The sequence below is a fragment of the Pinus tabuliformis genome, chromosome J (genome assembly GCF_031772625.1).
Source record: "Pinus tabuliformis cultivar Carrire ecotype Pingquan chromosome J, CPIR1, whole genome shotgun sequence".
Classification (NCBI taxonomy): domain Eukaryota; kingdom Viridiplantae; phylum Streptophyta; class Pinopsida; order Pinales; family Pinaceae; genus Pinus; species Pinus tabuliformis.
This window is the reverse complement of record NC_142295.1, coordinates 1,490,657,038-1,490,670,916: the sequence shown is the minus strand read 5'-3', so window position 1 is coordinate 1,490,670,916 and position 13,879 is coordinate 1,490,657,038. Positions and strand designations below refer to the sequence as shown.

At 38.0% G+C, this 13,879-nt stretch overlaps 1 protein-coding gene across 5 annotated transcripts in view; it reads left to right on the top strand.

Moving 5' to 3' along the window:
• Window positions 1–13,879, top strand: part of LOC149233054 (G protein alpha subunit 1) — a 318,543-nt gene that overhangs the window by 151,718 nt on the left and 152,946 nt on the right. For all 5 annotated transcript variants that reach the window (XM_089379671.1, XM_089379667.1, XM_089379668.1 and 2 more), the window contains 2 exons: window positions 8,355–8,462; window positions 8,720–8,821. In XM_089379671.1, coding sequence (XP_089235797.1) covers window positions 8,355–8,462; window positions 8,720–8,821 — 210 coding nt within the window. The remainder of the gene's footprint in view (window positions 1–8,354; window positions 8,463–8,719; window positions 8,822–13,879) is intronic.

Below are 13,879 nucleotides of genomic sequence, written 5' to 3'. Positions count from 1 at the left end.
GAAGTCTGGATGACCTAAAGGAAAATGAGGTATGTATGCTTACAGTCTATATTGAAGATTCATGTTATATGGTTGCATGTAACATGGACCAATGGTCTATCTTAAGAGCATGATCAAAACAAAGGATCTCCTCACTCAAAGGAATGCAGGAATGCATGTGTCACACATTCACTAGATGAAATCAACATGATATGTCCTCATGTGAAGTATGAGATGGTTGACTACAATTGAGGAACTTTAATTGGAAGCTCCTGGGAATGAAATGTGTGAAGAAAAGAAGGAAGAGATCGTGGAATATGCAATCATGGTAAAGGCAATCAACATGCGAAAAAACAAGAAGATTTGACTAGGATATCTCCATGGAAGATATGAAGGCTCTAATGAAGTTTGAAAAAGAAAGAGACCCTTGACAATATATATATCTTTGGGAGATGTGTCAATATGTATGCAGGATGCTGACGCAAACTAGAAGATGTCATGATGAAAGACCATCACAAAGGTAATGTTGTTTTTAATGTTCATTCCTTTATTTTTGAACAAATATCTAGATGGCTTTATGCAAGATTGCCGAGGGAAGATCTATGGATGTCTTCCACCACCGATGCACATGTAATAGGATGAAAGATCCTTAAGTAAACATGGCATGAAGGAAGGCCATATATGGACTGATGGATCACTTTCCGATGATGACATGGCTGACTCATGGATGAAAGTGATGGATGGTCGGTGCCCTATGTAGAAGTCCCTAACATGAAGATTCCTAGATAACGAAAGGAAATTCATGACATCTTGAAGAGGAGTTCTTCAAGCAGCTGGTTGCCCCATCATCTCCACCTGAGGAGCTACTGTAGGTCCCTAATTAAGAGGGAGGCTGGAACAAGTTTGTTACTTGGAAGAAACTTGGAAGTTCCTAAGCCAAGGGGGAGCTTAGGTACATTCCTTCTGTTGGAATGATTACATTCCTTTATTGGAATAGATATGTCCTCCCTAATTAAGAGGGAGAGATAGACACATCATTTTTGTCTTCACTTGGGAAGACAGAATGGAGGGTTGGGTAAACATCTAGCATCCAATGCTCTTTGAGGATGTATTAGGGCATCCAAGATAAGAGTAGTTGTTGGAGACCAATATTCTTTAAGCACTAGGAATCAAAGATAAGAATAGTCCTGGTGGCACACACCCTGAGAACCCAAGTGGGGTATGTTCCGAGAGAGACAATGATGAGGGTGTCTATACATCATTTGTCTCATCAACATTGTGCTTAGATCTCGTGGAGAGATAGAGTTGTTAGTCAAGGCCTTGCTATGTGAAAACGCTGGTTGATATGATGCTAAACAGGTGGGTTACCAATTCGAATCTTCTTATGAGAAATTCTTTTGATTGAGAATGACCAAGTACCATTATGAATACCTCCCTAGTTAAGAGGGAGTGTTGAGAAGTGTAACTATGTGTGGTCTTTGTAATGACATGAGTAATTGTGATTTTACGTAATTGATGAAAAGAAGAAAAAGAAAATTATTATTGTAATGCTTGTCTCATGGGATTCATGAGCAAGGAATTGTATTTTAGTGATGGCTCCCATTGTGAGCCTTTAGGATTAAATCATCTATTCATAGAAGTCAAATTGAGTCTATGTCATGTAAGAAGGACTCTTCTTGGGCAGGTTACATTTTATATGAGTCATTTAATAGGTATGAAAAGCCCTCCAAGACAATTACAAGACCTCTCCTTGATGTCGGCTACAAGATAGAATTAATTATCTCCTCCAACAGACATGTCGGTTCACCCTCTTCATGTCGACTAATTTGAGGGGGAAGCCACTATATATAGGCAACTCGGCCTCAGTTCAGATCACTGAAAATTTCAGAGAAGTACAAGTCTGCAGTTTGAAGTGCGAAAGGGTAAAAGGAAGAGCCTCCCAACCAACGAAGTAACAAAAGAGAAGAGCAAAGTTCTTAAGGGTGTTTTGGGATTGTTTTAAGGAGAAAAACTTCTATATGTGAAATCTGTTGCAACAGTAAAGGAGAAGTCTGTTGTAGCAGTGAAGGAGAAGTTTGTTGCAGCAGTGAAGGCTGAAGGTAAGTCTGTTGCAGTGGAAGCTGAGGAGAAGTGCAGTCCTCCTAATAAGCCGAAGTGGAAGAAGGGCTAGTCAAGAAGGCCGAAGGTCTAAAGCAAAAGGAAGCCAAGGTTGAAGAAGATGCTAAGCAGGAAGAAGGAGCTGAGGGTTGACTATCATTGATTAAGGATCTTCTGTCTTGCTCTTGGAGTGGCAAATAGGTCAATGTTCTTGGTCTTGGTATTCCTCAATTGGAATCTCTATAAGAAGAAGAATTTGTTCGGGTTTTCCTCTCAAAGAGTGAGAGGTTTTGGCCTTGGTTGATAGCCTATATTCAATCTCTTATCTCTTTAAGGTTTATGCATTGGTAGTTGTTTGATGAAGAAGGACACTAATAATCTAAGTAAAAGAAGATCCTAATCTAAAGAAGTAAAAAGCACTCACAGGGAGTTACTAATAAAAGAGAAATCACTTAATTGCTATGCCCTAGATTTCTCAACACCAAATTGCAATTTTCTATCTCTCAATAGCCTCCTCGCACTTTGCACTTAATATGGAGTCCTAGGGGGAAGCTTTCCTTGATTGCTATGCATATATCTCCCTCTACACTCTAGGGGAGGTCATTCTTCTAGGCGGCATCAATGCCTGCACTAGAAAGCTACAAGTATCTTGTGACAAAGCTGATGATCCACTTTGCATCCAGTAGTTAGAGCTATGTCCATGGGCCTTCATAGGAGTTTGTAGGATAGGTATGGATTTCTCATAGGCTATGAACCACTCTTTTTGTAGCTAGGTGAATCCCATGGTCTACTGATCCTGAACAAGCTTCCTTGTTTTCCGGGTTTAGGAGATTTAACTTGCTTCCCCCATTGTGGGTGTGCTAGTGTGGTTGGCTTAGTCCTAGTTAACGAACGTCTTCTACCACATATCCAAAACCTCTTTGTATCCCACATCCCTTTGCCTAACCACATCCTCCTCAACTTCTCCCTATCTACATTGACCCCTTCTCCTTCGATCACATTGAAGAGCTCTTTTACAGACTAACATTTATGCTACTAGTGGTAGAAATTGAGATCACCACAATTTACACTTACCTGGGAGTAATCATAGGGCCTTAAATCAGTAAAGGGTATGGATCCTTGGCCCTCACTAAGAGACAATGCTTCCAAGGACAATTTTAGTACATCTTGTCCAAACTTTGCCTCAAGGAGGCTATTATTAGACACAATTCTCTATGGATCTAAGATCTAGGGGTTGAGCTTGTCACAGACAGACTGGGTCAGCATGGAGAGAGTCCATACCCTACTTCTCAGGTGCATCTTCCGCTATAAGCAAACAATTTCACAAACCATTATTCATATAGGGTTGTGTGTCCGCCTGTTTCGCATTGAGGTCATTTTTTGCTTGGTCTCTTTCCTTCATAGAAGGAGGTCTTTCAGAGATTCTGCCATCAGGAGAGAAAGGACCCCTATCTTGCACTTTGTTCCTTGGAGGATCTCACCGTTATTAACATAAATTATGTAAAAATAGATATAAATAGATAATAAATAATAATCATAATAATATAAATATAATAATAAATAATAAGTAAATTAACTAATGGTTAGTTAGTTAATAATGAAAAGGCATGTCTTAGAGACATGCTTGTTCGTGAAAGAGAGCTTACTTGGCTATATATATACAGGACCCTCATTCTCATTTGTAATCATCCTACATCAATTCTTTTATACAATATAGAATTACAATTACTATCCTACGATGGATGTCTTTGTCTACGAAGTATTTTAATATTTCCGCTGCGTATACGACTTTTGGTCATTACATTGGTATCAGAGCAGTTCGATCCTCTGGCCGCTCCACCGCTGCACAGAGCCACGCTCTCTGATCCAGGCCCTTGGCCATCTAGGTTTCGTCAACATTGTTGCCGTCGAGATTGAAGCGTTTCGCTACACTTTTGGGAGTTTCTCCGTTGTTGATTCGTCAGAGGCCTTTGGCCATTAAACAAAAAGAAAAAAGAAAAAAAAAGAAAATGATAGTCAAAGAAAAAAAGGAAGAAAAAGTACATATAAAGATTTAAAAAAAATTAAAGAAAAAAATCATATAAAAATATATTATTAAAAAAAAGATATATATATATATAGATATATATATATATATAGTCTTGTGTAAATTTTGAAGGAGAACATTCATATATATAAAAAGGTTCTACATTATTGATAAAAAGTGCATGATAAAGTTAAAAGGGAATCTTTCCAAATATCTATAAAACTATACGTAAGAGAAGGAAGAGTAGATACTATTATTTTGATTCTTCATTAAGTGGTTTACAAGCTCGTGGTTTTAGCAACCCATGGTAATTGCCCATGGTATTTTCAAGGTAAAAGAAAAACAAAAGCAATACAAAATTTCTTTATGTGAATGGTAAGTTTTTACATGGAGAAAGTTAACCAAGTCAAAAGCGCATAAGTGGAGATATATTTTATATTATACCCCAAAGAGGTGAATATACATGTTTCACTAGGGTTGTAACTTTTAAAAAAGAAAAAAAAAGATATATAAAGAGAAGTATTATATTATAAAGGGGTATTTTAAAGAAAAGTTCATGAAAATATATATAAGTACGAAGCATGTATTATTATAAAAGGTTACTTGAAAGATCCATATATTAAAGTTATAAAGGATAGTTATTAAAAATAAATAAAAAGGCAATAAGAGGGATACATTATTAATTGAAGAGTTATAAGATAATATTCCCTATGTTAAAAGGGTAATTAAGAGGGACTTATTATATTTTGAAGTAAAAGGAAGCAAAAGAATTATCATTTAAAAAAAAGAGAGAGAAATAAAATTAAAAGTTTTAAAGGTTTATAAAAAAGGGGTTACTTTATCAACCCTAATTTCATTGCGACAAAACAAATGGGATCAATCATTGAAAAAAAATGATGGAGCTCAATTCTAAAATGACGAAAGAAAAAAGGTTTTTCTATAATGGTCTTTTAGTTACAAATCACAGAGTAATTACATTAAAATGAAGTATCCAAGGAAGAGAAGTTAATGTTGCCATCAACCCAAGCAACGATAAAAATTATATCAACATCAACTTGGCAAATCAACTATTAATTCCAGAGCTAAGCATTGGTGTAAAGAAAAATATTTTTGACCAAAAAGAGTATAAAATTAGTGATCTACAAGTGACAATAGGTCATTATGACTACATATGTCAATTTCATGTTGTAAGGACGGATAAAAACACTGACATCATACTTGGTCAACCCTGGTTTAAGGAGTTGGGTACATTCATGTTAAACATAGAGAAACAAGTTTGGACCTTTCCTTATAAAGGGAAGATGGTCATGTTTCGAGACATAAAAAGTAAATCAAAATCAATAAAATCTTCATTATAAGACCTTAAAGATATATCGGACTTGATGTTTCAAGATAACAAAAAAACTATATCAAAGAAGCAAAAAGAGCTTGAAGAAGTCATCTGCAACAAAGACAGAGATCACCAAGAAAAACTACTCGAACAAGTCAAGAAAACTAAAGCATCAAAGAAGGAGCTCAAGGATCATTTATTAGAACAAGAAGAAGAGAATTTACGTTTAAAGAGCCTTAACCAGACATTAGTTGAACAAATCAAGTGTTTAAAAGACGAGAAGTGTGAAGGCCAAAATAAAGTTGACTCAGAGAATGAGGAATGCTTATGTCTCAACTCTCAAAGATCATAATCAAAATCTGCTCAAACAGATTAAAAAACTTAAGGACAAAAGGAAATCATTGACGAATAGGTTCACAAAACTTGTTGCAAAAGAAGGATCAAAATCTCTTGATGTAGCAGTCCAAACTGAAGAAACAAAGATCAATACCACTAGTCTCGCAGTTCAGGTAAATCCAAACCTTATTGAAGTAAAAACGTACCCAGAGGCTGTTGTTCAAACAAAGGACACCCCAAATGAGGATTCAATAGTCAAGTCAACAACAACAATGTCTGAAAGAAATCAGGAAACTGCGATAAAAACGTTTAAGGAAGTTCATACAAGAAAAATTCCTTATCTAGATCCGAATCACAAGAGTAGACACCTTAATCAATCTACAAATCTATATCACGCAGAACATAAATTTTTTATGTTTTGAAGAATATTGAAGTGAGCTCAATCCGATGATACAATAACTATTCACCAAACATCTCCAAGGATCAGAGGATTCCCCAAAAGATTACTTTAGGATGGTCTGATCTGTTTTTAGTACAACAATTCTGTCTATTGCTCAGAACATCATATCCTCTTGTATCAACAAAGATAAAAGCTCAGAAACAAGCAGATATTCCGAACGACAGAAGAGATCCGATCTTTCATCAATAAGCTTTGAGGACAAAGCTTTTTGAAGGAGAAGGCAATGTTATGCACATAAATTATGTAAAAATAGATAATAAATAATAATCATAATAATATAAATTAATAATAAAGAATAAGTAAATTAACTAATGGTTAGTTAGTTAATAATGAAAAGGCATGTCTTAGCGACATGCCTGTTCATGAAAGGGTACTTACCTGGCTATATATATAGGTTCCTCATTCTCATTTGTAATCATCCTACATCAATTATTTTATACAATATACAATTACAAGTACTAACCTACTATGGATGTCTTTGTCTACGAAGTATTTTAATATTTCCGTTGCGTGTATGACTTTTGGTTGTTACACTCAGTTCGAAATCTCCCTTAAGCCATGTACAAGATTGGTTCTTAGAGGTGTCTCTACTTCTCCAATTTATTACTATCTCCCAAGAGCACTTTGCCTTGTTTTGAATGTGTCTTATCTAGAGCACTTTCTAGAGTTGTGAGATGGCATCATCCTTCACCCTCCTTATACGTGTAGGGATTGGATGCACTTGCTGAGTATCCCTTTGAGATAGCTCTAGGTTGGTTCGCATCAATTTCAGATAGAGACAGAGCACCATATAACACGGTCTAATAGTTTTTGCTAGATATACCATCTACGAGAGCTCGAGACAGAGATGGACCTCACTTTTAGGTGCCCCCTATACTATGAGATTAAAGGATGCTACTGCTACCTCTTTAGGGGCTCAAGGGGCTTCCTGTCTACTTTCTTTTGCTACTAGGACTGGAGATGCCTAACCCTTTTCATTAGGAGGTTCCTTAGCCACAAATATCAAATCTTGCACTTCATGCCTCGCCTCAAGATGAGTAGGACGATGAGTCGACATCTTTATGTTGATCCATCAAATTGGAGCAGCACATGGCGGGCAAAGTTCTAGAGTGCATCAAGCAATAGAATGGTGAGATATCTGGTCTCTCCTTAGCCTCACCCTCTAGGAGACAACAAATTTTATTTGGATTGGTTTGTAGGTTATGATCTGTACATCAATTCACCTATCCTAAGAACATAGAGGGATCGTCTCTAGATGGATCTGGACTAGGCTACCTTGCATTTGTCAAATCTCCCAGTTCCAATCGAGCAGCCATAGATCTAGTCAGAGTTTCTCTCTTTCAACCTTGGATGTTAGGAGTATCCCTGATTCCTACATCCCCCCCGGATCATGTACCCAAACCCTTGATGGTTCTCGAGGACTCTGACAGCGAGCCCATGCTTAGTTCGCCCCCCTCGCTCTTGGCCGCTAGAACCAGAAGACCTTAACATCATTGGCTTCGGTGCAAGATATTTTACTCTCTCTCTCTCTCTCTTTGTTGACAGGCTCTTGAGTTGTCCACTTCTCCTGTCTTGGATAAACTCACATAGCATTTTATATTACCATACCTATGTCATGGTTATCTACATGTGTTATGGGGCTGTACAACTGCAGGCTTCTTTCTTTATGTTATTTTTGGCATTCTCTAGGAGCTGCACTTTCACTCACATTGTATTCATACTGGTTGTATTCCTCAGTCCGATTGACGTACTTTTGTGGTCATTCGTTGAACATGAATAAAATTGCCTTTTCGTATTTATCTCGGCATATTAGGGAACTCGTGCAGATGCATTTACAGTTAGATCCAGGCACAGAAAAGTTAACAATACTATTCTTCGAACACATTTCTTCTGACTCAGAGTAGACACTTGGGACTTGGAGGAGTCATTTTTGGAGAATGCATTTTATGCATGAAACAACGGTCTTTTTTGTTCCACTATATATTCTATTGTATCCACTGTTCCATGATATATTCTATCCCAAGTCAAAGTAGGAAATTTGAAAAGGGTTGTTTCCAGGCTAATTTCATATTTTATAAAAATATACTTAAATATTTTCCAGACACTTATTTGCTTGTTGACAACAGGAAATTGGAGAAATTCTATCCGATATTGGGGGGAGGCCAAATTACCCTCCCTTAACTGAGAAATTTGCACAGGATATAGCAGCAGTGTGGAATGACCATGCAATCCAGGTAATATTGTCGTTTTCTGGTCAAGGATGTTCTCCCGAAGTTGCCCTCTTAGATCTCATTTTATTGCATCTTTTTAAAACTCAATCATCCTTTGTTTTTTGTTTTTGGTAAGGAATTTGTTATTGTTGTTTCTGAATTTCTTATACTGTACAGAGAGAGATGCAGGAGTTTTAATTTTTTAAGATGAGAATTTTACTTCTTTTAATTTTTGATATTTGCTCACCGAAATCTCTAAGAGTGGACTTTTGTTTTTACAGGAAACCTACTTGAGAGCAAATGAACTCCAGCTTCCAGACTGTACACACTATTTTATGGAGAATATTCATCGGTTGGCTCAACCAAATTACGTGCCAACACAGGTAGTGAGACCTCAGCATGCAAAGCCTTATACCTGGACTGAGCCTAACATGATTGTTACTACTGTATTCTACTGATTTGAAAGTTGATTGCCTTCCAAGCTGTTTTCTTTTGTTTATGTTAGAGTTTGGAATGTGTTGTCTTTGTTTCTTGAAGTACAGTGTAGTGGTTTGAAATGAAAGAAATTCCAAAATAGACAAATATCAAATTCCATTAGTTTTTGGAATTTATTTAATCACTTGTGAAAACATATTTATCCATTTTTTCTGACAGAGATGAATAATAGGTAAATTGTTCTCCTTGCCTGTTGTAAGAGGGATGAAGCAAAATGTAATTGAACTGAATAGGAAAAACTTAAACGGATAACCAAGATAGGGAAACACCACATCATTCTCCCAGCCTACGACTTCTCTGCAAGGTAGAAACACATGTTTGTTTTGCGTGGCGCTAATTTTTGTGGTCAGATGCTAGTCTGCTGTTTCAGTAGCGTAGACATTGCAGAAGACAGTCTTGTAGAACTCCTTTATGTAATATATTTATCCCCTTTGTACTTGAGGGTATTCTATATCCTCTGGGATGCCTGGTTAATTTGATTTCATTTGTAGTTGGATTGGCTTGGATCAAAGATGCCAAGAATGGCTTCACAATTTTTAATATAATAATGTTATAGCCCAGGTGGGATGAACGTGATAGTACTCAATATTCATTCTTCAACCATTATTTTTATCCGAGAGCAATAACTGTGAAGTCCCATGATATAGTAAACTATTTTGAGCTTTTTCAGCTCTGTCATTTTTTGGTTTCGCAAAGTTTTAACCAGGTATCAGGAGTTTTATGCTACGGTCCAAGAACATGACATTGGCTTCGATCAACAGCAATGGTCCAGAAATAAACTGACTGTTGCCTGTAGAAAAACATATTGATTGGAAATAAAATAATGTCAGCAAGATTAGGACCTGCTTACTCTATCTACACAACAAGGCTTTCTTGATGGATAACATCTTAGAGACCTGTTATATCCTGGAACCACCCTTTTACTGATTGTGATCCAATGTTGTGGAGATAAGTATCAGGAAGCTAATCCCTGTCACAGATTAGACTTCCTCTCACTGGTGCATGACAATTGGAGGGGGGTGTGCCTGGAGGGTTTGAATCTTGAAGTAAAATATTATAAAGAAAAAGTACTTTAAACTTCTGAAAACACCTCTATTTTCTCAAAAATCAGCTATTAATTTTTCCATTCAAAAACAAATTGCAAAATTATGTTTTAGTTTGCCAAATTAGCCCAAACTGACACATGTCTGTGATGGTATCCCCCTATTTCTGTCGTAGAAGTTGCAGAACAGTGAGTTTTGTTTGCCTATAAGTGGCAGATTTTCACTTTAAGATGAGTAAATAAAGTCAATATTTCCAGGTGAGAGTTGGTCCTTTCAATTCTGGTGCCTCATTACAAGTAATGGAGTCAAGAAAGGATGAAAATCAGTGAGACGTGTTACATCAGAATGTATCAGGTATCTCTTCCTCTCTCTCAGTTGGTTTTTCTACAACTCAAGGGGGTATCCCTAAGGTAGCTCTTCCTCTCTCTCAGTTGGTTTTTCTCCAACTCAAGGGGGTATCCCTAAGGAAGATTTATATACAGTTTGCTTAAGTGTGTCAAGAAAGTGTTTGTGGACTTCACCCAGCCATTTGGGTAACCGCCAGGTGAAAATTTGTTTCCTATTCTGATTATCTTGCTAGTCAGCAGTTGTTAAATTTTGTAACCCCAATAAATGACTAATTATTTCCCAATAAATTTCCTTGCTGATTTTCTAATATAAATTTCAGCTTAACTGAATAAAAAGTAGTTGGATTTTAATTGGGAAATAAATAAACAAAACAGCAGAAACAAAAGAGCCAATTTTCACAGATATATTTTCCCTTGAAAATCTTCTTTTCATTTAATAAATTTCTAGACATACAAGGGCTCTCTTACTAGGAAAATAGCCCACTGACAAAATAATTTAGCTACACTGAGATTTTGGGAATAAAGTGTGCACCTATACAAGCTGTACAACCCTCTCAAAAGTTTCTAAATTACCCACAAACTACTTGCAAGTTGCTTCCAATTGATGTGATTCATATCGCCTGCACGTCTCTCCAGCCTGTTGTACGGCTGCACTGTTGATCAAATCTATGTGTTATCACGTGTTGTATGGGTGCTGTACAGTCTGATTTATGCCTCAACCTGCTCGATCTGCCCATGTATAGCCATGGCCTGCACACTTGGATGATTTCACTTGCTGCAACACACTGTTGATGTCTTGTTTTGGGTTTTGCACACTTGGATGTATATCCTTCTGTTGATTTGTGGTAGCATCGGATGTGCTCTAGCCATGAAAATTGGTGGAAATGCTAAGGCACATAACGTCTCCAAGTCCCATACATCGTTTGGGGAAATTCCACCTGGTTGGAGAGATATTAAAATAATCAATATTTTTAATGGGTATTAATAGACAACTGGGTGAGAATGTTCTAAATGACATATATCAAACAAATCTAATCTTAGCCATTGATTAGAGACTTAACCTCGGCCGTTGAAGATTCAACAGGAAAAGTATAAGAGAAGGCTTGAGGGTCAGTTGGAGGTACACCAAGATTGATCATTTAGTTCGATTTTATGGATCGGGTTTTGCTGAGAGAATCGAGCTAGTGATCTGTTGCAGTGAGGGACAATTTGGCACAAGGTCGAGAATACATAGCAGACAGGCAGAGATAGTGCTAGAGAGTCAACGCAGAGTTTGGAGAGATTGACGCAGAGGCAGCTAGGACTTACGCAGAGGTTTAGGATGCCACCGTGGGTGACGCAGAGGGTTAGAGGGCTGACGTAGAGAGCCAAGGGGTTGACGTTGATGCATCAATAGCTATGCAGAGGCTAGAAGAGCTGAAGCAGGGCCAAGAGGCAGCGCTGGAGATTTTCGTGGGGCAAACTGGAGCTGGGAAGGGTGATGCAGTCCCTAGCTGAGTTACGCAGAGCAGTGGAGAAGCTTGGAGTAGCTTTCGTTGTCTAGCTAAGGAGCTGCTATAGTTGTTGTGGGATCGATCAAATGGTGACTGATTAGCCAGAATATTTGTCTCTGAGGAGAGGTACTTATGCCGAGGGCATTCTCTGTTGGGTGAGCCATTTCTGCACCCTAGTTGTATTCAGAAACTGCATAATAATAAAACCCTCATATCTACTGCACCGGTTTTCCCGCATTGGGTTTTTCTGGAGGCGATTGTCCAAAAATAACAGTGTCCCTTGTGTGATTTTCTCAATTATTTCACTTGCTGATCTGTATATGTGTTGAGGCTGCATTTGTGTTTATTTCAGTATTTATATTTATAAATAACTTGTTAATGGAAGGAACAAGTAGGAGATAATAAACTAGATAATGTAGTAGGGATTTTTGATGTGTTAGACTTAGAAATTTCAACATGGTATCAGAGGATTGCATATCACAGGAGGACTGAAGACACCAATAATAATCTGAAGAATTTGCAGCAGTAGTAGCTATCTCGAGAGACAACGCTATTCCAGAGCAGAAGCAACAGTGAAGAAGTGATGTAGAGGGCTTGTGTCATCATTTCGAGTCAGGAGGAGGGCCAACGCAAAGCAAATCTAATCTTAGTCCTTGATTAGAGACTTAATCTCAGCCATTGAAGACTCAACAGGAAAAGTATAAGAGGAGGCTTGAGGGTCAGTTGGAGGTACACGAAGATTGATCTGTCAGTTTGATTTTCTGGAGTGGGGTTTTGCTGAGAGAATTGAGCTAGTGATTTGTTGCAGAGAGGGGCAGTTCGACACGAGGTCGAGAATACATAGCAGAGAGGCAGAGATAGTGGCAGAGAGACAATGCAGAGTCTGGAGAGGCTGACGCAAAGGCAGTGGACTTACGCAGAGGCTAAGGAGGCCAGGGTGGGTGACGCAGAGGGCTAGAGGGCTGACACAGAGAGCCAAGGTGCTGACGCAGAGGCATCAGTAGCTGCACAAAGGCTAGCAGAGCTGAAGCAGGGCCAAGAGGCAGCGTTGGAGATTTTCGTGGGGCAGATTGGAGCTGGGAAGCATGACACAATCCGTAGTTGAATGACGTAGGGAAGTGGAGAAGCTTGGAGCAGCTTTTGCTATTCAGCTAAGGCGCTGTTGTAGTTGCTGTGGGATCGATCATCCGGTGACTGGTCAGCCGGAATATCTGTCTCTGAGGAGAGGCACTTCTGCCGTGGGCATTCTCTGTTGGGTGAGCCATTTCTGGCACCCTAGAAACTGCATAATAATAAAACCCTCATATCTGCTGCACTGGTTTTCTCGCATTGGGTTTTTCCGTGGACGATTGTCCAAAAATTACAGTGTCCCTTGTGTGTTGCCTTAGTTATTTCGGTTGCTGATCTGTATATGTGTTGGGGCTGCATTTGTGTTTATTTCATTATTTATATTTATAAATAACTTGTTAATGGAAAGAACAAGTAGGAGATAATAAACCAGATAATGCAGTAGGGATTTCTGACGTGTCAGACTTAGAAATTTCAACACCTTCTTCACCCAATCTCTGAGATCTTCACTCATCTTATTATGTCTTGTGCTCAATAATCTGTCTTCTCCTTTAGGCACAACCGTTATTTTGTTGAAAAAGGTGCCAAGGTGGTGTTTCCTAGTGCTTTTTGCCTGAGCCTAAGAAAACAAGTGAACCCACCATTTTAGTGTGGCTTTATGAGATCATTAAAGTGATGTTACGTTTTAGTCACTTTATGAGGTCTAAAAGTACATTGTACTTTATAATATTAAAATGACTTTATTGTTAAAATTGGCAACTAGGGCCAAACTCCATGTGTGTCGTCTTATTTATGACAACTGATATTTTTCTTGGATCCTTCTCATAGAGAGGTGTAGGATTGATCTAAAGATATTTCGATTCCGATAAGTATTCATGGAGTTATGAATTTATTTGTGTTATAAGACAATTTGTCAAGGTCGGCCAACAACCAAAGAAACCCCGCATGTGCTTAATGTTTTAGTATAAAAGGAGATGACTTGAGAGTCATTTCTC